General features: G+C 35.7%; 1 protein-coding gene across 1 annotated transcript in view; it reads right to left on the bottom strand.

Moving 5' to 3' along the window:
• LOC115215518 overlaps positions 1-25,000 on the bottom strand; it is a 530,737-nt gene that overhangs the window by 23,699 nt on the left and 482,038 nt on the right. Inside the window, exons 27-35 of the mRNA XM_029784691.2 lie at positions 22,487-22,657; positions 18,891-19,130; positions 13,987-14,220; positions 12,976-13,146; positions 11,643-11,879; positions 9,899-10,132; positions 8,254-8,424; positions 6,140-6,310; positions 3,124-3,363 (exon numbers count right to left, since the gene is read on the bottom strand). Coding sequence (XP_029640551.2) covers positions 3,124-3,363; positions 6,140-6,310; positions 8,254-8,424; positions 9,899-10,132; positions 11,643-11,879; positions 12,976-13,146; positions 13,987-14,220; positions 18,891-19,130; positions 22,487-22,657 — 1,869 coding nt within the window. The remainder of the gene's footprint in view (positions 1-3,123; positions 3,364-6,139; positions 6,311-8,253; positions 8,425-9,898; positions 10,133-11,642; positions 11,880-12,975; positions 13,147-13,986; positions 14,221-18,890; positions 19,131-22,486; positions 22,658-25,000) is intronic.

Genomic DNA, 25,000 nt, shown 5'->3' with positions numbered 1-25,000 from the left:
ATAGTGGATAACTTAATTGCTGAATGTAAAGTTTTAGCATCAGTAAAGTATAAATCAAGACATGACAAAGCTGGCCAAAATCTACACTACTTCTATGTTGGTATTATAAAATCAAAACTGCCAACAAGTTGTATAAACATCACTCTGAGGCAGTAACTGAGAGAGAAAATGTAACAATTTTTTTGGACTTTCCTGTACATACAGACAATACCATCAAAGTCAATAAACTAGATATTGTTGTTAAGGCCAAAATAATAAAGTTTGTTCATTGACTGATATGGGTATCCCTTGTGATCATAATATTTCAGGAAAAGAGTTTGCTAAGCTCAGAAAAATATGAAAATTTGCTCATTGAAATTGAAAAAAATGTGGCATTTTAAGGTATTTACAAATCCAGCGATTGTAGGAGCACTAGGAATGATAAAAAAAAAGAACTGAAAAATATTCAAGAATGATTCCTGGATTATCCTCTCTGCAAGAAGTGCAAAATATTTTTTTAACTGGTACATCACACGTATTGAGAAGAGCATTGTTGCTGGGAGAACAATTACTATCCATGTAAATAATTTTTCACTACATAACTTTGACTTTGAAATGGACAATCTTGTGTGTTTATTTTAATGACCTATCAGTGTATACAGTAAATATTTTGTCCTTAGAAGCAAAGTTGAAAGAAGAAGAAAAACTCATAATAATAATGATGATATTAATAATAGTGCTTTCTTTATTAATAACTAAAGGTAGACATGAACATTGGGGACAGTTGAGGAAGAGACTATGTAGGATTATGTAAAAGAGCAATTTAAATGAAAAATATCAAAGATATGAAAATTTGAAACAACATTAAATTTTCTCAATGCATGGGAAACTTTGAAGGGTTACATGTAGAAACCCCACAAAACTACAGTCACCCTAATCCCTGACTCAAGTTCACTCTCCTAGTAGTCTGTCTCCAATCTACAAGTGTATGCTCAGAGTTGTCCTGTTCATTTGAACCATGTTCACCACTCTCATCTAGCTATCAACAAATTTTCTAGTACACAATACTTCTCTCTCTCTATACTCAACTTTCTTTCCAAGTGAAACTTGAAAAAAGTTGATAAGGGTTTGATCCTGAAGAAGGCATCCTATCTTCAGCTCTTTCAATCTCACCCAACTCATTACATCTTTCACTAAAGCTACCAAACAGATGAACAGGCATTGCTCTTCCCAATCAAAGAAAGCCAGTGGGATGAACTTCATAATGGACCTAGCTGATAGCTAGATACATCTTACATATGACAGTGGTTATTTGACATAATTCAGCAAAGATCAGGGACTGGACAAGTGTGTGGAGAACAGTTTTGTCCTTGCATGTATCTCTAATAGGTCCAACTAATGGTACTTCCATACCAGTAGAGTTTATCTCAAAATGACACTGCCCTTCAGTAGCATTGCCAGACAAGTGATTTCTGGAAATTTTCCGTGGGTTCTGACCCAAAAGTAAGAGGTGGAGCTAGGTACTAAAGCTAACAGGAGTGAGGACATGAAAAAAAGATACCATGGCACATACCAAACAATTTTTAACTCATTTCTCTTATGTTATGTGAAATATTTCATTTGATACAACATACATAATTGTATTCTACTTTCATTAATGTCATGTTTCAGTAACAATGTCATTATATATGAAACTTATAACTGTTGACATAGGTGTGATGGGGAAAAGATGAAACTCCACTGGATTGTCCTGTGTCAAGAGGTTATGACATCAGGGCTTGTTTTGGTTCTTCAGATATCAGCTCAAAACTTCACAAGAGATTGAGCAGATAGTTCAAAATTATAGGAGGTTGATCAAATAAAGGAATGACTCCAGAAAGTTTTCCCAAGGCCATGCAATTACCAAAAACATGAGATTACTATCTCTGTATAAATCTTATGTATGAATATACTTGAATTTCTTTAGGGGGTTAAGGATAAATATTGTGGTGAGGTCTACGACTTCAGTCTAGTTAAATTCTTCAAAGATATACAGCAAAATGGCTCACCTTTCTTTTTTGACCAAAAATGATTCATCATGATAGCAATGACACCATGAATACTGAAATCACTAAATCTAGTGAAAATCCCCAGTTATCCAGGGTTTCAAGAAGGAAGGATTGCAACAAGAATAGGCAAAATCTCTGAGTTCACATTGAATAATTTGCTGACTATTTTGTTCTTAATACCATGGAACTATTCTGAAAAGAAACTTATTTTAAGTAGACTGGATTCTTTAGTCCCAAGAAACAACTTCTCTGATTTTAGAAGCATGGGAAAATGTACTTTTTCCATGGGGTATAATGGTTAGTGATAAGAAGGCATCCTACTATAATAACAGCGACAAAATATAGGAAATGTTGGCATTACTTTTCCTGTTATTTCTCAATCATCAGAGTGTGAAGCACTCTTCACCAGTACAGGGTCATGAGATGGTTATGATTTGTAAACAGTTTTGAGTAGGAACTGAAAAAGGAACTATGAACATACAATGTGCGTATGCATGTTGAATTTGTAAAATGAAAGACAATAAAAATGTAATGCACATGTCAAAGTAAAACGAAAGAGAATAAAAACACAATGCCAAACAAGTTATATGATGATCTTCATGCTATGTCTGACACCGCTTCCACACAGCTTTGCTGCAATTTTCTTGTTTTGTATATCAGATTATGTGAGAACAGTGCTTTAACAGTACTAAGCCATGCCAACATAAACAAATGAAGAGAAAGTGAAGTTACCACCACCACAGCCACTGCCATCTTTACTGCTACTATTGCTGCTGCCCTGCCGCTGCCACTGCCACCACCATCACCACCACCAACACCCAGGATTAAGAAATTCAACAAGAGCTTCCTTTCTTACATAAAAAAAAAAACAATTGAAAGCATGCATAATAGTGTTCAAGGTGAAAAAACCCTAACAGTACTTACACTACCTAACATTGCACTTTTTATCAGGAATATGGCTATGTCTGTCCTATGAGGACAGACATAGCCATATTCCTTTACAGAAATGGTTTCTATATACTATGATGTACAAATGAAATCAGAAATTTCAGAAAAAGACAAAAAGAAAATTCCTATAAAAACAAAGAATGATTACATTTTACTCGTTGGTAGTAATCTCTGTCTTCGGCTATCTTAATTTTCTTGGAAGAAGCTGCAGTTTGCTTTGATATGTAACATTTTCCACCTTTTTTAGTTATTTCAAATGATAAACAACTTTTGTGAGACAAACATCTTTCTGCACAGTCATCTTTTGTCATATTTTTACCACTCAATATTATTTTTCCAACTTCATCCAGAACCGCATTTTTTATTTTCATAAAATGGATTTCAATATCTAGAGAAAAAATAAAACTGAAACTAATGAAAATTAACAACAACAATAAGAATAATATTTTCTAACAAACAAAAGCCAAAATTTTGACGTAGAAGTTGGTTGATTAAATCAGCCACTACACTTGATTGGGATTGTATTTTATTATCCCTGAGAGTGCACAGTTGACATCAGCAGAATTTGAAGTAAGAAGTTAAAGAGGCAGAGCAAATAGCTGAACACATTTTGTCTGATGCTCTGTTGATTCTCTCAATACATCACCCTTAACAATAAGAATAATTGTAATTATTGTTGACAGCAACAGTATTAATGATAACAATTCCTAACTTAAACACAAGGCCACATATTTTACAGTGAGGATACATGAAAGTAAATGAAACCTAGTTTTATCAACCTCAGAATTATGAAAGGTGAATATTGCCAGATGGGATTTTAATTCATCAAAATTATACATTAAGTGAGACTAAATAAAGAGGGATTATCTTTATGAGGAAGTCTCTTTTGAATTTTATGAGCAAAATAAATCACTAACATAATGATTTCATCATCAACTGAGAGTAAAATTTTAATTAATCTAATATTTTGGTTCAATAACCAGCCACTTTACTATTTCTTTTTGATGCAGAAAGTAACCCTGAGTATTGTCACTTAGTTTTTTTTTTTTTGAATCTATATGGATTGAGTGGTATGAGTCAATGATCTGAGTTTGATTCTTAGTCTAAGTCAGTTTACTGTACATAGACAGTTATTGCTCCTTCAGAAAGACATGAATATCACACAGTCAGTCTCATTGCTTTTTCTAATTATATTTGGCCTTGTTTCTAAACTACGAATACATAACTGAGTACAATGAGACGGTATTTATATCTTTTAAGAAGTTTGTCATGGCAGAAACAGCGATGTCATGAAATTCTCAGTCAACCCTCTTTTCTACAATTGTGTGATTCATGTTGTTCATGCCCAGCATGAGCAACTATGGGTCAATGTGAATTCTTGTTATTGTAGTAAATATATCAACATTGGATTACATATTATTGATCACCACTGCCACAACCACCTGAAGGGCAGGTGATGATGTTGAACCAGGCAACAGATTAAATCGCAAATGTAAGTTCAATTATTTTGGACCAACCACTGTGGAAGTCCCTTGTGAAGACACCCAGCATTTTAAAATTATTAACAAAATCTCCTTCAGTCACTCCCAGCCATCTTTAAAGATGCCTTTTCACATTATTAATGTAATCCAAAGGATTTTAGAATATATAATTTGCTGGATGGAATCTGACCCAGGAAATAGGATTAGCAGATGTTCCACTCTAGCAATATTTTGAGGGTTAGTGGTGGGATAGAGCACTGATATTTTCTGGGTTGCTCTGATCATTGACAAAAGTGAACTGCTAAATTTGCTTTGGAAGATTTCTTGTTCAGGGAATATTTAAGACAATTTTCTAAAGTCCTTGGTTTGGTAGTGCTACCAAAGGGCTCTATTTGTCCAAGATAAAATCTACAGTTGTGGGAGTACCATGAGATGAAAGCAGTGAAAAATAATCATTTTACGTGCTCATTCAATGTCCAGACATTGCTCAGTTGTGAAGTTCTGTCTAAAAAAGCTACTGTAGTGTGTGGAATAATTGCCTCACACCCTCCTTTAACTGGAAAAAGAGGGAAGTTTTCCTTTGTCTGGTAGCTATAGCAAAAGAAGTTGTATAGTGGATGAGGTTGAAAGGTTGAATGACATTCACTTTCCATTTTGGCAAATACCTTCAACAACATTTTTAAAGTTTTACTTGTAAAGAGGATGAGCATGGAGAGGAAGGTTCTGTCCTTAAGAGAAATTATTGAAAGTGAGGTGAAAGTAGCAAAAATGGCAAGAGTGGATGGAGACCACTGTACACAAATCAGTAGGTTAAAATACAAGAGAGCAATTGATCGGGGTTCAGGATAATGTTCAATAGCAGGTTTCTTTAACAGGTTCTAGACAGAGATAACTTCTGTATTCAAGAGGATGCATTATCAGCCTCATTTTTATTTTCAATGTATAATAATTAATGCTCTTATATGCTCAAGCTCTTTTGTTTATCAGTTGAAATGAAACCAAGGTCAACTTTACTTTCATACTTGTGGGGTTAGAAAACACAACGTACTAGTCAAATTGTAAGTTGATTGTGCTGACTAAACACCTCCCATCAAAACCTTTTTGCTTTGTGCCTAAATTAGAAATCATTATAATTAAGGGTGGTGCATTGGAAGAGAACATGAGGAAGAGAAATCTGTTTAGGGGGATTGGTAAGTTTTAGCTAAGAAAGATGCAATGCATTATATTGTACAGAGTTTGGATATTAACATAAAGTATGGGTGGGAAAGGTCAAGTTAGAAATTAAGAGAAAATGTATCTGCTATGGCAGTAATAAGTTTACTTAACAAAAATATGGTATTGAGTGGAGTTTTGTTAGTGTGGTTACAAATTTATTTGCTTCACAACTAAACCAAGTGAATGAAATTGGGTAGAAGGAAGCTATGTGGAAGCCTGCTGGAAGCAAAAAAACTGGTCAGTAGACTTAATCCATCACCCAGTTTAATTCCATTATTAATGGAGTCTCCTCTGTTGCAAGCATTTGAGGAGGTCTCTGGTCTGAGGATAGCTTCCTCTCTCCCTCCCACCAGCCACAAATGCTGTAGAAAAATTGTCATGGAGTCAGCCATTTTTCTTTGACAAATACATTTAACACAAAAATTAAACAAAAGTACTTAGAGACAAGAAAGAAACTATTTGCATTACCTTTACAAGCAGAAGCTACTGGAGTCCATTTGCTGTCCTTTTCACATGTTGACTTCAGTTTTTCTCCCTTTGGGCAAGTATAGGTCACTTCAGATTTATAGGTGGTAGTTTCGTAGGACTTCAATGCATTAACAACATCTTTTGGATTTCCACAGTTAATGTTTGCATAAGCTGGAGTTGAAAACAAATTGATTTTGATTATGAATATATGTCAGGAGGAGGATAAGAATGAGAAGATAACGACAAATTTAGAATAAAAAAATACTTAGTGAAACAAACTGAAGAAATCTGCACTTAGACATAAATATATATAAACATATACATATATGTATATTTACATATACATATTTATATATGTGTGTATATACATATTTGTGTGCATGTATCTACATGTTTGTAGAAATATAAACTTAAAGATACACATACACAAATATATGTGAATGAATGAAGACAGCTGTGTGAAAAAGTGTCACACTGTAGCAGTTAAGGGAACCTGTGGAAGAGGCAGACCCAATAAAACCTGGGATGAAGTGGTGAAGCACGACCTTTGAACATTGGGCCTTACCGAGGCAATGACTAGTGACTGAGATCTTTGGAGATATGCTATGCTTGAGAAGACCCAACAAGCTAAGTGAGACCATGGCCCATAGCCTATGCCAGTGGGTGTAACCAGCCCACTTATGAATACCTCTCATTCATTGGACAATAAACTTTGCTTGTGTCAGTAAAGAAAGGAAAGCTGCATTACTGACAGAAGTTGTACATTGTTATACACATTTTCTTAATTTAGTACTCTCTCAATCAGCTTCAAGAGCTTGTGAATGTCAAATTTTCTTCCAAACTTTAAAAAGAATTCCAACTTTTTCCTCAATGTTGATGGCTTGAATAACCCCAACTGGATGAAATTGTTGAAATGTAATTTACAAAGTTATATGTACGTTTCTCATGTTTTACTAACTACTTCAAAACTGTGCATCATAGGGGAGAAACTGCTTTCATTTTCATTTTCAAAGCATATATAAAACTACACTTTTCATGGAAAATGGGGGATGGAGGAACACTCATTTGGAAATTCCCCCCACCTCAGTAGGGTGGACTGCATGCCCTAGTTTCCTAGTCACCCTTTGCCACCTACACCACCTGTCTTCATCTTTTATTGTTTTTTTCGTGAATTCCCCCCAATATATATATATATATATATATATATATATACATATATAACAAAGCATCAATGATTTATATATATATATATATATATATATATATATATATACACACACACACTTATATATGTGTGTGTGTGTGTGTGTGTGTATATATATATGGATATATATATGTGTATGATATAATCTGTTGCCTGGTTCAACATTATCACCTGCCCGTCAGGTGGTTGTGGCAGTATATATATATTATGTATATAAGTGAGTTAATGTAAATGAGATGCAGTTTTGATTTGTGCAGCAGTAGGAGAAATACTTGGCCCAAAATAAACCACAGTATTTGGCTTTTGTTGATGTGGAGAAAGTCTTTGACAGGGTCCCCCACTCCCTTATCTAGTGGGCAATGCTGAAGCTAGGGATAGATGAGGGGTTAGTGAGAGTTATCCAAACCATGTTCAGGAATGTTGCTAGTAAGGTGAGAGTCACCAATGAGAACAGCAAGGAGTTCAGTGTACAAGTAGGAGTCTATCAGAGTTCAGTTCTTGGCTCCTTATTTATCATGGTCATCCAAGCTATAACTGAGGAATTTAAGATTAGCTGCTCTAGGGAGTACCTCTATGCTGATGATCATGTTCTTATTGCCAAATCATTACCAGAACTAGAGAAAAAATTTCTAGTATGGAAACAAGGTCTGCAATCAAAGGGCCATAGAGTTAATTTAGTAAAGAACAAAGTATTGATAAGTAGGAAGACAGACAAATTGCAGATCTCTTCAGGGAGATTGCCCTGCTTGGTACATAGAAAAGGTGTCAGGAGAAATTTCATAAGATGCATCCAATGCAAGCTATGGAAATTGTCATGGAATCTATTATTCTTCCTCAACAAAGACATTCAACACAAAAATTAATCAAACTTGAAAGACAGAGACAACAAGAGAGAAACTATTTATGTTACCTTTACAAACAGAAGCTACTGGAGTCCATTTGTTGTCCTTTTCACATACTGACTTCAATTTTTCTCCTTCTGGGCAAGTATAGGTCACTTCAGATTTATAGGTGGTGGAATTGTAGGACTTCACTGAACCAGTAACATCATTTGGAGGTCCACAGTTAATATCTGTGTAATCTGGAATTGATAAAAGAAAATGGTATCAATGGTGAGTGCATATTAGGAGGAAGGTGAGAATGAAGTGATAATGATAATGTTACAATAAAAGACAATGAGTGAATCAACTTGAAAAAGGACTGGATGCTTTTTACATGACACCAGCACCAGCAGGGTTATCAAGTAAGTCAATATAAAATTTATGGAGAGTTAGAGCTTCGAATGAAGAAACAATGACAGAGTGGACATACAGAGTAAACAATCGATGAAGACAAACATTAAGGGCCGTTAGGCCAAGACGAATTGTAATGGGTAATGTCTGGGAGAAATATTTTCAAGGAAATAGAATAATTTGAAGAGAAGAAAATAGTAGAAGAAAATGTCGGGAGCTGAGGAAAATGACATCCAGCCTGGTGAACATCTAGTCCATTTTTAATTTTGCATATTGCGCACATGATGCAGGTCTTCTTCTCAAGCATGACATAATGCCAATGGTCTTGGTCATTGCCTCTGTGGTAGTGATGAGGTGCTGGAACAAATTCTGAATGTGCCAGAAGTTGAGCTTAGGAGAGGATATGTTAAGTAGATCAGTGCTGTGAGAGGAAGGAAAGGGTGGATTTGATGTTCATTGTCTATGATGGCATGGGTTGGATGGTTTGGTTGTGTAGTTTCGTAAGAATATGAGAGGAGAGTAACAGATGGTTAGAGGTGGGAGTAGATGAATTTAGTGGGTGATGAAAAGAGTTGGAAATGGGAAATACCAGTATGGAGAGATAAGAGAGACAAGGAGAATATGTCAGAAGGCAAATTTCGAGAGATATGAAGAGGCATACAAGGGAAGCTGTTATGACTAGGATTTAATTGTGAATGTGAGAGGGCTTTGAAAATGATAGCAGATATGTGAGCTATTAAGATGGAGTATGGCAGAAGAGAGTGAGGGATAAATGAAATCACAGAAAGAAGGTGATTGATGAAAATAGTGCAGGAAGGGAAGAAAAGATAACAAGAATGAGAGTTTGAAGTGATTCCTGTAGGTGTAGTGGAGGTAACTGTTAGTACAAATAATGGACGGGAAAAGTAATATGTGCCAGTTCTGCTCTCAAGTCATTACGAGATCTGAGTAGTGCCATAAGTAGAGGAGTAATGGTTGTTGGATAGGAGGCATTAGTATAATGAGATGTGGAGAATTCTTGATGAGGCAGCGTGAGTGCAGGGGCAGTGCTTGCCTTGTACAGTGTAAATGAAAGACATTTAGAACATAATTTTTGCTGCAATGGATGGGTCTTCTCAAGCAGTCTACTGTCACACACACAAACAAATAATATATATTTTATGCACTATTTTATGCACAACACAGCAGGAATTTTAAAGTACTGTAATATGATTTATCATAGCCAATGCTTTTCAATATAAAGGTGTGCCACACACACACACATGTACCTATATATAGACAAGGCAATATACACAGTAAATAAGACGGAAACACTCTACTAACCTGTATTAAGGAAGTAAGTATCCCAAATTCCCTTGCTGATTTTAAGTTCATGTGTCAAATGAGTTGCCTTTCTCAACTTACAGATCTTATCTTTCTCATTGTACTGATAAGAGTGACATTCTGGATTTTGCTGGCAACTTTCATTACACTTCTTTAAGTCCATTTTCTTATGTAGTCCTAAAATATTCGTCCCTGGTATGCTAACATCTCTGAGCATAATTTGCTTTTCATTGGCTGGAAAAAAAGAAAACAAGAAGTATATTTTACATAGACACACTCACACATAAATCCACACACACACACACACACACACACACACACACACTCACACACACGCACGCACGCGCACACACACACACACACACACACACACACAAAACATTATAAAGCATGTGGTGTTTAATTTAGTAAATGACTTATTTGTTATATGCAAAAAATTCATCCACAAAATGACACCTTAATCAGAATTCATGTGAGTTGCAGAACATCTTCAGACTTATTTGAAACCTTGTCTCATTACTTAGACTGCAGACAATACATTTGTACATCTCTTCTTTAATGGTATAATTTTGAAAGATTGATACTCTTTGTTAAGCCCTGGATAGTCAGTGTATGCAATGGAAGACCATATGTGTTTCAGTAAGACTCTGCACTATCACACATGGCTCTAGTAACACAGTAATGGATGGCTGAAAATTTTCATGATCCCATAACCCCTAACATTTGGCCTCCTAATTCTCCAGATCTCAATCCATTGGACTATTATATTGTTGAGAGAGAGAGGGCAATGAAAATGCACGTAATACCAAAAATTCTTTGAAAGCTGCCATAGTCAGAGTAATGTCCAAAATGAACCAGGACCACTTGATTTGAGCATGTAGATGATTTTGATCTCATATAGAAGCAGTTGTTGAAGCTGAAGGTAGCTTTATTGAATAACATTATAGAAAAGAAGGTTTATTTTTATCCTCATAGCATATTTTGATAAATAAAGTTATTATCTGTTATTATATATCTGTTTTTTTTTATAAACATAAATCAGTCCTCAAATATCTTAGTACTCTCTCTCTCTCTCTATATATATATATAAGTATACACACACACACACACACATGTATGTATGTATGTACTATTCATTCCAGTTAAAGTTCCTTGTTGAGATACAGGGAAATGGTTTGCCTTTCTTTTAGACCCAGAAGATCAAACTGAGTGAATTTTCAGGCTGTTATGTTTTTACTGTTATGGAACTATTCTAAAGAGAAACTTATTCTAGGCAGAAAAGTTTCTTTTGTCTCAGGAGACAACTTCTCTGATTCTAGAAGTATTTGAAAATGTACTCTCTTCATGTGGTATAATGGTTGGTGAGAGGAAGGGCATCTTGCTATATTAACGAAGACAAAATATAGGAAATACACAATTACGTAAACTGGTATTACTTGTTTTGTTATTTTGTATATCCGATTATGTAGGACAAACAGAGGCAAGACATTGTGCTGTAACAGTACTGCCTAAGCCATAGACAAATGAAGAGAAAACTATTGTTACAACTGCTTCTACAGCTGCTGCTTCTCCACCACCACTGCTGCCACCACCGTCACCACCACCAATGTGTGGCTTTGAATGGTAACTCTGTCAATGTCTTTACAGAAATAGTTGTCTATATATTATGAAATACAAATGGAATTGCAAATTTCAGAAATAATGGAAAAGAGAATTCCAGTAATAAAATGCAAAGAATAATTACGTTGTATTCGTTGGTAGTAATCACTGTCTGGGGCTGCCTTTAATTTCTTGGAGGTAGCTGCAGTTTTCTTTGATAAGTAACATTTTCCACTTTTTGTTATTTCAAATGATAAACAATTTTTATCAGGCAAACAGTTTACTATACAGGTTTCTGCTGTCATTTTGTTACTTCTCAACAATTTTTTCTCCGGTACATCAAGAGAGGCATCTTTTACTTTTACAAATTGATTCTTAGTATCTGGATATAAAGATAAAGTTAAACCAATGAAATACAACAAAAACAATTATAATTTCTAATATAGAAAGAAGCTAAAATCTGTGAGGTAGAAGTTTGTCAATTAAACTGACCTCTACCCTTGAGTGATATTTTATTTTGGTGGCCCTGGAAAGGCAAAGTTAACATCTACAGGATTTGAATTAAGAAGTGAAAGAGCCAGAACAAATAACACAACACATTTTGTCTGATGCTCTGTTGATTCTGTCAATCCATCACCCTTAAGAACAAGAATAATCATAATTATTGAAGCGACTGATATTATTAAGTTTATAGCATAAATACAAGACCGCAAATTCTGCAGTGATGAAATCTGAAAATAAATCAACTGCTATACTTGAATAGACCTTGTTTTATCAATCTCAGATGTATGGAAGGTGAAGTACGTATTGTTGGGATTTGAAGCGATGATGTAAAAGGATGTAACTAAATATAATTAATTATAGCAACAACTATAACCCATCAATTTATTAATTTTGTAATGTTTTGCTTTTTAGGTGAAATCAAGCCGAGGTCAACTTCACTTGCAGGGAAATGATAAAATAATATACCACTCAAATTGTTGGGATTGTGGTATTGACAAAACATCTATTGAAAATTGTGTTTTGTGTCTAAATCAGAAACCATTATTATTAGGATTATCATAACTAAGGGTGGTGGAGTGGAAGATAGCAAGAGCATCAGAAATCCGTTTCAGAGTTTTAGTAAAGAAGCATTCAGAGCATTATACTGTACAGAGTTTTGGATGATGACAAAGAGTATTGGAGAGAAAGGTCAATGTGGAAGCCTACAGGAAACAATCATTCAAATTTCCAGTTCTTGATCAGCATACTTAATCCATCACTTGATTAAAGCGCATTACCTTGCCCTTGGGAAGAATTAATGGAATGCACTCTGTTATGAGCATTTAGGGAGGTCTCTAGTCTGAGGATAGCTTCCACCAGTCACAATCACTGTAGAAATTGCCACAGAGTTCACCAGTCCTCTGCTGACAAAGATATTTAGTACAAAAATAAAAAAAAATCACAGACAAATACAAGAGAGAATCTATTTATGTTACCTTTACAAATAGGTGGTACTGGAGTCCATTTGTTGTTCTTTTCACATATAGACTTAATTGTTTCATCCGCTGGGCAACTATAGGTCACTTCAGATTTATAGTCAGTAGATTTGTAGTCCTTCTCAGCACCAACAATGTCTTTTGGTGGTCCACAGTTGATTTTTGAGTTAACTGAAATTGATGAAATAAATTGATATCAATGTTAGGAAGAGGATGAGAGTAAAGAGATAACGACAATGATATAATAAAAGATACAAAGTGAATCAAATCTGCACAAGAGCCAGTCCAACGGCGCTGGTATCAACCACACTCGAATGTTGTTTTTCACGTGCCACTGGCACATGTGCTGGTAAGGTGGCACTGACAACGATCACGTTTGAATGGTGCTTTTTATGTGCCATCAGCATGGGAGTCAATCCATGGTCCTGGCAATGATCACACTTGGATGTGCTTTTCACATTCCACTGGCACTGTGCTTTGTCTCAGAACCTCACCCAAAAAAACAAAAACAATGTTCTCTTCTAAACAAAATCCCTAAAAAACATCTGTTTAATATAAATGAACAAGCTGTTTGTACATTCACAAAATTGTATTTGACAAGTTCTAGAGAGGAACAAAAGCGCTAATAATAATGAAGAAATAAAAGGAGTTGTTCCAAAATTCTGATAACTTTTCTTCTCAATATATATATATATATATATATATATATATATATATAAATGATTAAGGTGGCTAGATGCAAATTAAAACCAAAAGGGAAAAGTTCAACCATCACTAAAAGTGACTAAGGATGCACCAACATTGTTAGAAACAAGAGTCAAAGACTCTTTAGCCACAAACAAAGCACAGCTTCTGTACTAACAAGGGAGATACCCTCCTACAGTGAACATGGGTGTGCGCACATACACACACACACACACATTATAGACACACATGTAGGTATATGTAAATACATTCAAACACATAGATATGCAAACACATAAAGCAAAAAAATAAAAACACTCTACTGACCTGGGTTAATGATGTAAGTATTCCATTCCCATGTGTTGGGTAGAAGGTCCTGAGTCAAGTGAGTCACATTACTTTGATCACACAACTTAAGTTTTTCATTATACTCATAAGAGTTACATCCTGGATTTTGATGACAAGCATGATCACACTCCTTTAAGCTCACATTATCCACTCGTTCAAAACTATCATGCCCTGGTATGGAAGTGCTTTTAAGTACCAAAACATCATCTTTGGCTAGAAAAAAGAAAAAAAAACAAGAAATACATTTTATATTCCCACACACAAACTAAAAATTATATAGCAACCAATGCATAAATTGTTTTAAATGTACAATTTAAAACAAATATGAGGGTTGGCTGAAAAGTTTATAGGTTGACCAAAATACTCACATGGAATGTAACCAATTGAGTTTTTTTTTTCAACTCAGTTCTCCTTGTGGTCCACAAACTTCTAATATCAGTGTTGTAGTGCTTGGATCCCATTAGTGAAGAAACTTTCATCCTGTTAGTCAAAAAAGTTATCAACAGCAGTTATGACATCATCATCACTGCAATACTGGTTCTCAGCCAAGCGTTTTTTCATGTTGAGGTATAGATGATAGTCAGAAGGGTGATCAACCAGTTCAAAGCCATCGCCAGACACAGCAGTCATTGAAACCAAGGACTTGTGTGCAGGATTATTGTCCTGATGAAACAAGACCCCTCTCTGTGTATTTGGTCTTGATTGCCTTTTGTAGCTGACTCAGCAAGTTGGCATAGTACTCATTATTCATTGTGTGGCCCTTTTGAAGATAGTCAATAAATATAATGCATTTTATATCCCAAAAAACTAAGGCCATCACCTTCTCTGCAGATGAAACAATCATGTCCTTCTTTGGAGCAGGTGAGGAGGGGTGTTTCCACTGCCTGGATTATCTCTTTGTCCCAGACCCCAAAGTGAAGCCAATACTCATTCACTCCCATGTGACTGAGAGTGGATTAAACGGATTTGAATAAATAAAGAACTATGTGAACTGTCAGTGGCAGTTGACAGCATTGATCATCTGTATTGGTTACTGTGTTAGTTCAATATCGTAACTATGCTGGAGTAATACGGAGTGTGTTCTGTGTAAAGATAATATTTCTGTGATCAGTTATATTAGATGACCATATCCAAATATTTATTGGGTAATACTATTCCTACACCAGATATTTACGTGCATGTCATAACACTGGGTTAGGAAACCTTCAAGGAAACCAGCTGGACTGCCTCAAACAATGTCAGATTTTCCTGTGATGTGTTCATCCTGGTGTGGTTTTGATCAGGTGTCAGGTGTGGCACCCACCGAGCAGAAATTTTTGTCATACCATGTTTATTGTGCAGAATATTCTCTCGCAGAAAATACTAATAATATTGACTATTTGTTTTATAGTCAATCACCTCTCATCCATCACCATTTGGTAAACAATCAATGTTTTCCTTGTTGGTGATCAACCAGTTCAAAGGTGATCAACAAGTTCAAAGCCACAGCTAGACAGCAGCCATTGAAACCAAGGACTTGTGTGCTGGAGCATCGACCTGATGAAACAAGACCACTCTTATCAATTTTCCTGGGTGTTTGGTTTTTATAACCTTTTGTAACTGATTCTGCAAGTTGGTATAGTAGTAGGTTGTAAAGAAAGTTCTTGCAGAATTTTTAATTTTGGTTTTAAATGATGTATTTTTAAATTAATTTTCATTAAATTACTTTGCCTTTATATATCATTTTAAAGCCCGTTTTCTGCTCTATCTAATCCAGTTTCTCTTTTTCTGTTTGAATATTTAGGCCAGTTTTTCTGGAACGTTGAATACAACATGGACAAAAAGTTTACACAATTTTCTTATTCCAGTTCAAGCTAGGCCGAAAAGCTGCTGAAACAGCTCGTGATATCAATGATGCATTTGGCCCAGGAACCACTAATGAATGTACAGCACAATGGTGGTTCAAGAAATTTCGTAGCAGTGACGAGAGTCTTGAAGATGATAAGCATAGTTACTGGCCATCAGATGTTGACAACGATCAACTAAGAGCTTTAGTTGAAGCCAATCCACGCACAACTGTTCGAGAGCTTGCTTCTGAACTAGACGTAATGTATACAGCAATTTCTAACCACTTGAAAGAGATTGGAAAAACAAAAATACTTGAGAAATAGGTGCCACATGAATTGAATGACAACCAAAAAAAAGTGTCGTCTTCCCTTATTTTACGTAACAAGAACGACCCATTTCTTGACTGGATTGTGACTTGCAATGAAAAGTGGATTCTTTACAACAACCAGCAACACTCAGCCCAGTGGTAGGAGGCTGACGAAGCTCCACGGCACTTCCTGAAGTGAAAGTTGTACCAAAACAAGGTCATGGTGACTGTTTGGTGGTCTGCAGCCAGTCTCATCCAACACAGCTTTTTGGATCCAGGTGAAACCATTACTGTGGAGAAGTACTGTCAGTAAATGGATGAAATGCATAAGAAACTCTGACAACAACAGCCAGCATTGGTCAATAGAAAAGGACTAATTCTTCTCCATGACAATGCTCGGCTGCACATTGCACAACTGACCCTGCAGAAGTTGAACGAATTGGGCTATGAAACTCTGCCTCATCCACCAGACCTCTTGCCTACAGACTATCACTTTTCCAAGCATCTCAACAACTTCTTGCATGAGAAATGCTTCAAAAACCAAGACAATGCCAAACATGCCTGCAACAACTTCATTGCCACCAGAATGCAAGATTTTCACGCTACTGGCATAAATAAACTTGTTTCACATTGGCAAAAGTGTATTGATTCTGATGGTGTTTATTTCGATTAATGAAGTTTTATTTGAGCCGAGATATGTGCATCTGAATTAAAAGGTTAAAAACTGCAAGAACTTTCTTGACAACCTAATACTTTCCATTCATGGCATAGCCCTTTTGAAGATAGTCAATAAACATAATGCCTTTTGTATCCCACAAAACTGAAGCTGTCACCTTCCCTGCAGATGAAGCAACCACATTCTGAGTTCGGAAACCTTCAAGGAAACCAACTGGATTTGCCACAAACAATGTCAGGTTTTCCTGAGATGTGATCATACTGGTGCGCTTTTGATTAGGTGACAGCAGGTATGTCACTCACCCAGCAGAAAACTATGTTATGCCAAATTTATTGTGCAAAATATCCTCTCATGAAAAATACTAATAGTATTGACTATTTGATTTATAATCAATAGCCTGTTGTCCATCACTATGTTTCTCTCTTAGAGTAAAAAGCAGATTGTATTAGGATTGTATATGAATTGCATTGTTACAAGGTTGCAAGACCTGCTCAACATGGTGAAGCTAATGTTCTGGAAGCATAATGTATGTGCTCACAACTGGGTCTTTCACCAAACTTGTTACAGTTAAGCTTTCCACACCCCTTATTTCCCTTCATTGCCCTCCTCACATCTGCATTATTTTGCTGTTATAGTTAAATGAGATTAGAACTACTTATTTCATCATGAGTTTTTGTGCTATCAATTGTCTCTCTCACTCCCTATTACAACATACTTTTGCACCCATCCTTCATTCTTAACATTGTCTTTTCCCAGTCACATTTTCCTTTCTCTCTTTCCCTCTCACCTGAACCATTTTCTGTTAACTTACCCCTGTCTACCTCTGACTACCAATCACTCAAGATATCTCACTCTCTACACACACGTTAAAACCTACCCATAATCTCCCTTTCACTTCCATTACCCATTTCTGTTGTATTATAATTAATATTCTGATGATCTTCACACTTTCTATACTACTAGTCATTACCTCCTCTCCCCTTCCCTCAAAATCATATTTATCATCGATCATCACTTCACCCTTGATCACTATTCCCCATAATCCCCTACAAGCTGTCTAACCTCTCTCACTCTGCTCCCAAACACTTGCAGTCTATACCCCATCCCATTTCTCTTAACCTATCCCACTCTCTCTTCTATTCATATTTTACCTTTTAGACATGCTTGGATATCTTGTTACTACCATCTTTATCTCAATTTCCAGCTCCACCCCAATTACTTCTACCACTGATCTTTTAGGTAACCCTGTCAATGTCTTTACAGAAATGGTTGTATATGTGTGTATATATATATATATATATATATCATGAAGTACAAATGTATAGTGAGTTGGCCGTTTATTCATAGCTAATGTGTAACTTGTTGCTATAACATGATGGAATATCCATAGTCAGGTTGAAGTGATGACGTCAGTGATGGTAGCTGTGCCTGTGTGTTCAGTCAATAGTAATTGGTATACTGAGACAGATGGACAAATCTCAACTTGTTCAATAGTAAAATTTATTCACAGCAGTGGGTTAAATACAATGTAAAATGCCTTGTATAAGATTTCTGTAAAGAAGTCAGCTGTGTTTCATAGAGATATCTATAGTGCTATAGCGGTGAATGAATGTTTGAAGACATTAGATATACTTAGTGTATATAAAAAGAGGCTTGATTGAAGTGTTTTTAGAAAAACAAGAGATAACAGGATTGAATTTGGTCGATACTGCTAGTGCACCTGGTTGAAGACTTGTTTTTGTGTGAAAGATGCCAGCGCAAGCATGATAGAACCAAATTACATGCCAAGTGTCCTTAGAGAAAATGAAATAGAGGAACTCAGTTAAACATGGCCACAGCTACATTATATAAGTGACCATTGGATGAAGCAGAGGGAGCTTGTTAGAAGGAGCCTGTTTATTTGGCCAATCACAGATTGAATAGAGCTTTAAACTTACAGTATCGTTTGAGCCTACTTGAGATTAAAAATGTATGTGTTAAACTAAGGCTAGTACAGACATGCTACAAATGGAATCATAAATTTCATAAAAAGAGGAAAAGAGAATCCAACAATAAAATACTAAGAATAATTACATTTTGTTCGTTGGTAGTAATCTCTGCTTTTGTCTGATTTCATTTTCTTGGATTTAGTTGCAGTTTTCTTTGATAAGTAACACTCTTTGTTTCTTTTATTTATTTCAAATGACAAACAAGTTTCGTCAGACAAACACTCTTTACCACAAGCATCTGCTGTCATATTTTTCTTTTGCAACAATATTTTCCCAGATACATCCAGAACTGCATCTTTTACTTTCACAAAATTGATCCGAGCAACTGGAATTTAAAGCAAGATTGAGACAATTGAAAACAAAACAAGAACAACAATAATAATTTATAACACTGAAAGAAGGCCAAAACTAGGAAAAATGTGATCAATTAAATTGGTCTCTGCACCTGTGTAGCATTTTATTTCATTGGTCCTGGACTAATATTTGCTTTATCAACCAAAAGTACACCCAGGTGTGATTTGAACCCAGAATGTAAAAGGACGTAAATAAATATAGTTGGTCTTGACAAGGTTTAGAACCCATCACTTTTGCAATCTTTTGCCTGGAAAAACTAAAATAATTTCACTTTCACCATCGTCTAGTGAATAAATATATATGCAGTAAATGTGGACAGCCACAACTTAATGTAAGAAGCTACAAAATATTAATTAATCAAAATTATTCTTTTAATGAAATACAGAAGAAAAGTGTTTATGTTTATGAGGATACCCCTTCAGAATTTCATGACCAGAATAAGTCATTAACAATAATTTTACAAGACTTTGAGGGTGAAACTTTAATCATAATACCTTGATTCAATAAGTAGCCACTTTACTATTTGTTTCATATGCAGGAAATGACCTTTGTTGTCTTAGTACATATATATGGATTGAGTGAGTAATCTGGGTTTGATTCTCAGTCCAAGTCAGTTCACTTTACTTAGACAGTTACTACCCTTAAGTAAGACATGAATATCACACAATTTCATTGCTTTCTCTAAATATATTTGGTCATTTACCTTAATAATGAATACATAACTTATTACAATGAGGTGGTCCTTATATCTTCGAACAAGCTAGTTATGGAAAAAATAGCTGTCATGAAATTCTGAAGCCACACTCCCTCCTACACTTGTAAGATTATTGTGATCAATGCAAGGTCAGCCCTATGTTTGCTGGCACCCTGGGCAGGCTGAATTTAAGTGTGTACAAGCTTATGGTTGTGGAAATTTCCTTGTCTTTGTCATACCCTCCTAGGTGCCCCCTAGCACATGGCACCCTGGGTGTCTGCTTGAGTTGCTGGTATCTTGAACTGGCCATGGATCAATGTCAAACATGAGCATCTGGTGGGGGTCAATGTCAGTGTCTATTATTGCAATAAATATATTAACAGTGGACCAAGTATTGTCCACCTCCATCACCCTGACTAGCCGAAGTGTCAGGGAGTGGTGTTAAAGCTAACAAAAAGTATATCAGATGATAAACCATGTCATATCTGTTAGCTTGTAATTTAAGTTTAACATTTACTGTTGGTCATCATGGTAGATACCCATCTTGTTAGACATTAATAAAAACTCTCTCAATCATAATCCACTATCTTAAAGAAAGAAGGTCAGATTATCTAATGTAGTCCCAAAGATACTGGATCAAACCTGACCTGGGCAACGAAATTGGTAGGTATTACACTTGAGTTATCTATAGAAGATTTGAGGAAAGAGCACTGACATTCCCAGAGAGACTCTGAGCTTTGATTTGAATGAGGTGAAAAATTTATTGGAAAGATAACCTTTTGTTCAGAGAATACTATGGACAAATTCTATCAAATGGCTTTACGAGTCCAAGATATAATCTACAGTCACAGAGTGCCATCAGACAGTTCTGTCTGAAATATGCACAATACAACAAACTAATTTTACATGCACATGTTGAGTCTCCAGGCATTTTTAATACAGCAGAGAAAGCAGTTTTTCTCTGTTTTGTTGCTGTGGATGAGGTTGAAAGGTCTGACAATGGGGACTTTCTCTTTGGTCAATCCCTAAACTGCATTTTTAAAGTTTCCTTTGTAAGGATGGAGAGGAAGATGCTCTTCTCAAGGGAAATTTTTTAAATAGATGTGAAAGTAGATGTGGCCCACAGTGCTTAAATATTAACTGGAGAGGACACTTGTCCTTGGAGTTACGGATGATCGTTGATTGTGAGGTTTTTCAATTGGCTCCTGATAGGGATCCTCCTTCTTTCAACAGAATTGTATCATCATTCTAATTTTCAATCACCCACCTATCCACTCTCTCTGATCCCTGGTTTATTTCATTATACACATCTCCCTGTATATGGGTCTATGGCCCCTGCCCTCACTTCTGTCACATCTGCACCATTTTTCTCTTGTCGCTCACTTCTCCATTTGAAGAAGCCAAGATTCTCAAGTACACAACATACTACTCAATACTATTCTCCTACCAGTTGAGAGTCTTGTCCCATAAGGTATGTGGTGGTCTCATTGGTGTTGGAGCCATGTAAAAAGCATCCTGTTTACTCTATAAAGTGGTTAGCATTAGAAAGGGCATGCAGCCATAGAAACCATGCCAAAATAGACAGTAGAGCTTGGTGAAGTTTTCTGACTTGCAAGTTCCTGTCAAACTGTCCAAGCCAGACTCTTCATGTTTTCAGTTCAAATCTAGCTTATGTCAACTTTGCTTTTATTTCTTGTGGGGGGTCAATAAAATGTAACACTAGTCAAGCACTGGAGTTAATGATACTGACTAAACCCCTTCTATGAAAAGTTATTTTTTTCCCTCTCAAACCAGAAAGCATCATTATATTTTGTATTATCATAATTTAGGATAAGGTGGTTAGCTGGCAGAATTGTTAGCATACCAGACAAACTGCTGCTAAGCATTTTGTCTGTCTTTACAGTCTGAGTTCAAATTCTACCAAAGCTGACTTTGTCTCTCATCCCTTTGGGGTCAATAAAATAAATACCCATTTGCACTGAAGTTGATGTGATTGACTTACTCCTCCCCTAAAATTACTGACCTTGTGCCAAAATTTCAAATTATTATCATAATTTAGAATAGTGAACTGGAAGATCAGTAAAGCATCAGAAATCTTTCAGTCAGCTGCTGAATTCTAATAAAGAAGTACCCAGGGCTATTTATTGTACAGAGTTTCAGTTGATGACATGAAGAATGGGTGAAAAGAGAAGAGTTAGAAATGAAGAGGAAAAATGACGAAGATGAGCTGAGCTATAACTTGACAACAATATGGTATTGTGAGGACTTCTGACTGTATCTGCTTCACAACTAAGCCTTGCGAATGAAATTTGATGACTAGAAACTATGTGGAAGCCTGCTGGGGTGGACATGCTGCTACACTTGCTACTTTGGCTAGAAGACTTAATCCATTATTGAATTTAATACCATAACCTGTAACTTGGATGAATTTAATGAAGTCTATTCTGTTACAAGCATTTGGGGATGTCCTTTGGTCTGAGGATAGCTTACTCAGACCCTCACACCAGTCAACAACACCATGGAAATTGTCAAAGAATCAATCTTTCTTCCTCTAACAAAGATATTTAAGAAAAAAATTAAACAAAATTACTGAAACAGAAACATCAAGAGAGAACCTGATTACATTAATTTACCTTCACAAGTGGACGGTACAGGAGACCATTTATGATTCTCTTTACATACTGATTGTAATTTTTCTCCTTCTGGACAAGTGTAGGTCACTTTAGATTTAAAAGTGGTGGTTTTGTAGGACTTATTGGCACTAATAACATCTTTTGGTGGTCCACAGTCAACTTTTGAATTAACTGAAAAATAAGAGAAATTGATATCAGTGGTGAATGTAGACCAGGTATGGTTGAGAACAAGGAAATCAGGACGGATTTATAAAAAATATATTGACTAAAACAAGCTGAAGACATCTGTACAGACACACAGACACACACATACATGCACGCACACACGTGTGTGTAGTATCTATGTATGTATGTAAATATACTTGCATATCCGTGTTATCAAAAATGCCAACATTTTATTAATGATAGAAAATGATGCATCAAAGCAGTGGGAGAAACCACTGATAAATGTTAGCAATTGAGTAAATATATGTACAAACACAGAAATGAATTCCTTGAACAATCAGATACATTTGTAATGTCTTTGTTGAAAATGTTATTTTCCATGATCTTCTTTGACTGTCCATTGTAGATTGATCTTGAATGTTAGTATTCAGTAATCATCTCTTGTAGGCTTGCATGTAGGCTACACCTGTGAGCCTGCCAGAAATGATTACTGAACTATATATATATATATATATATATATTCCATCAACTACCTGCACAGAAAATAGATGCCACCATCAACTGCCATGGAGGTAAGTTAGAGGTAGTAGATAGCTTCCATTACCTAGGTGATTAAGTTAGTAGTGGAAGTGGATGCTCTGAGAGTATAGCTGTCAGATTAAGATTAGGCTGGGCAGAGTTTAGAGAGCTCCTGCTTCTGCAGGCAAGAAAGGTAGATTGCATGATGCCTGTGTGTGCACAGTTATGCTACATGGCAGTGTAACATGGGCTGTGACAGTCAAGGACATGTGTAAACTTGAAAGAAAGGAAGTCAATATGCTTCGTTGGATGTGCAATGTCAGTGTGCATGTCCAACAAAGTGTAAGCATCTTGAGATAAAAGCTAGGCATAATAGATATCAAATGTGGTGTGCAAAAAAGATGAATGTGCTGGTATGGTCATGTGATACACATGTACGAGGACAGCTGTGTAAAGAAGTGCAAGTCTCTCACTGTGGAGGGAACCTGTGGTAGATGTAGACCATGGAAGACATGGGATGAGGTGGTGAAGCATGATCTCTGAACTTTGGGCCTCACAGAGGCAATAACTAGTAACTGACGCCTTTGGCAACTTTGGCAATATGCTGTGCTTGAGAAGACCTGTCAAGCCAAGTGAAATTGCAATAGTAGCTGATGCTGATGTCATGTAACCAGCACCTGTGGTTCTTTGTGTTGGAGAAGGCAACTCTAACTATATGAGAATTAATAATTGAATAATATGTAGAATTTTTTTGAAAGTTCTTACCAACCACTTCAACTGCAAAGGAAGATTAGATTTAATTTGCTTTCCATACGGAATAACAAACCAGACAGTTTTCCTAGTAACAGTCAAATTGTAAGTGGTAAATTTAAAGAATGGTGAAATACCTCTAGAGTGAAAAAATGGGCTTAAATAATGCTTGCCTCCTTTACCCCGTAAAAGAATTTTATTATGTTTTGTGTTGTTTACAATATTAGAATTAAAATCACTCTTCTTATTACAACTAGATTTCTTGTTTTGAACAGTAGATAAAGGATGAGATTGAGCAGAATCAACGTATGTAACTTTTTCTTTATACCCTGCTTTAACTAAGGCAGAGTTATAAAATTCTGCCTTGTCGTTAAAAATGTCAACATAATAATAATAATAATAATAATAATAATAATAATAATAATAATAATAATAATAATAAATAATGATGATGATAATAGCAATAAAAACATGGTTTTGGTCTCTGAGGACAACCCCGACAGAATTAAAATAATGTTTAATTATTCTAAGGTGAAGAATTCTATATACCAATGTAAAATTTCTTGTGGTACCGATGTCTACTTCTACATTGGCACATCCTCTTCCCAGTTATCTAAGAGAATTTCCAATCATTATTCTTCATTTAGGGATAGCAGTAAACGTCATAGCACAGGACTAAGTAAATTGGTTTGGTATCTTAAAGACAATAATAAGGATTTTAAGTTATATTGGTTCATCCTGTCCATATCTTTCCCTTATGATAAGGGCAAAGGATTTTGTAACAGTTACAACTCTGAACTCTTCCATATTCTCTTCTCTAAGAATCACCTTAACACACTTATAGAGCGATCTTACAAATGTAAGCACTGGCAGAAACATACATTTAGCTCATATAAGTGATTTTATCAGTCTTTGTAGTTTGAACATTTAGTTCAACTTGCACTTTACTTCAATAGAGAAATCTACTTCCAAGCCTTTGAACATTTTTTCAACCATTTTTTCAACCATTTTTTCAAACATTTTTTATCCCTCTTTATTTGTTCTCTACTTATTATTTCTTTACCACTTCTCTTTCTAGTG

Source organism: Octopus sinensis, linkage group LG9 (assembly GCF_006345805.1).
Source record: "Octopus sinensis linkage group LG9, ASM634580v1, whole genome shotgun sequence".
Taxonomy (NCBI): Eukaryota; Metazoa; Mollusca; class Cephalopoda; order Octopoda; family Octopodidae; genus Octopus; species Octopus sinensis.
This window is presented reverse-complemented; position numbering and strand designations above follow the sequence as displayed.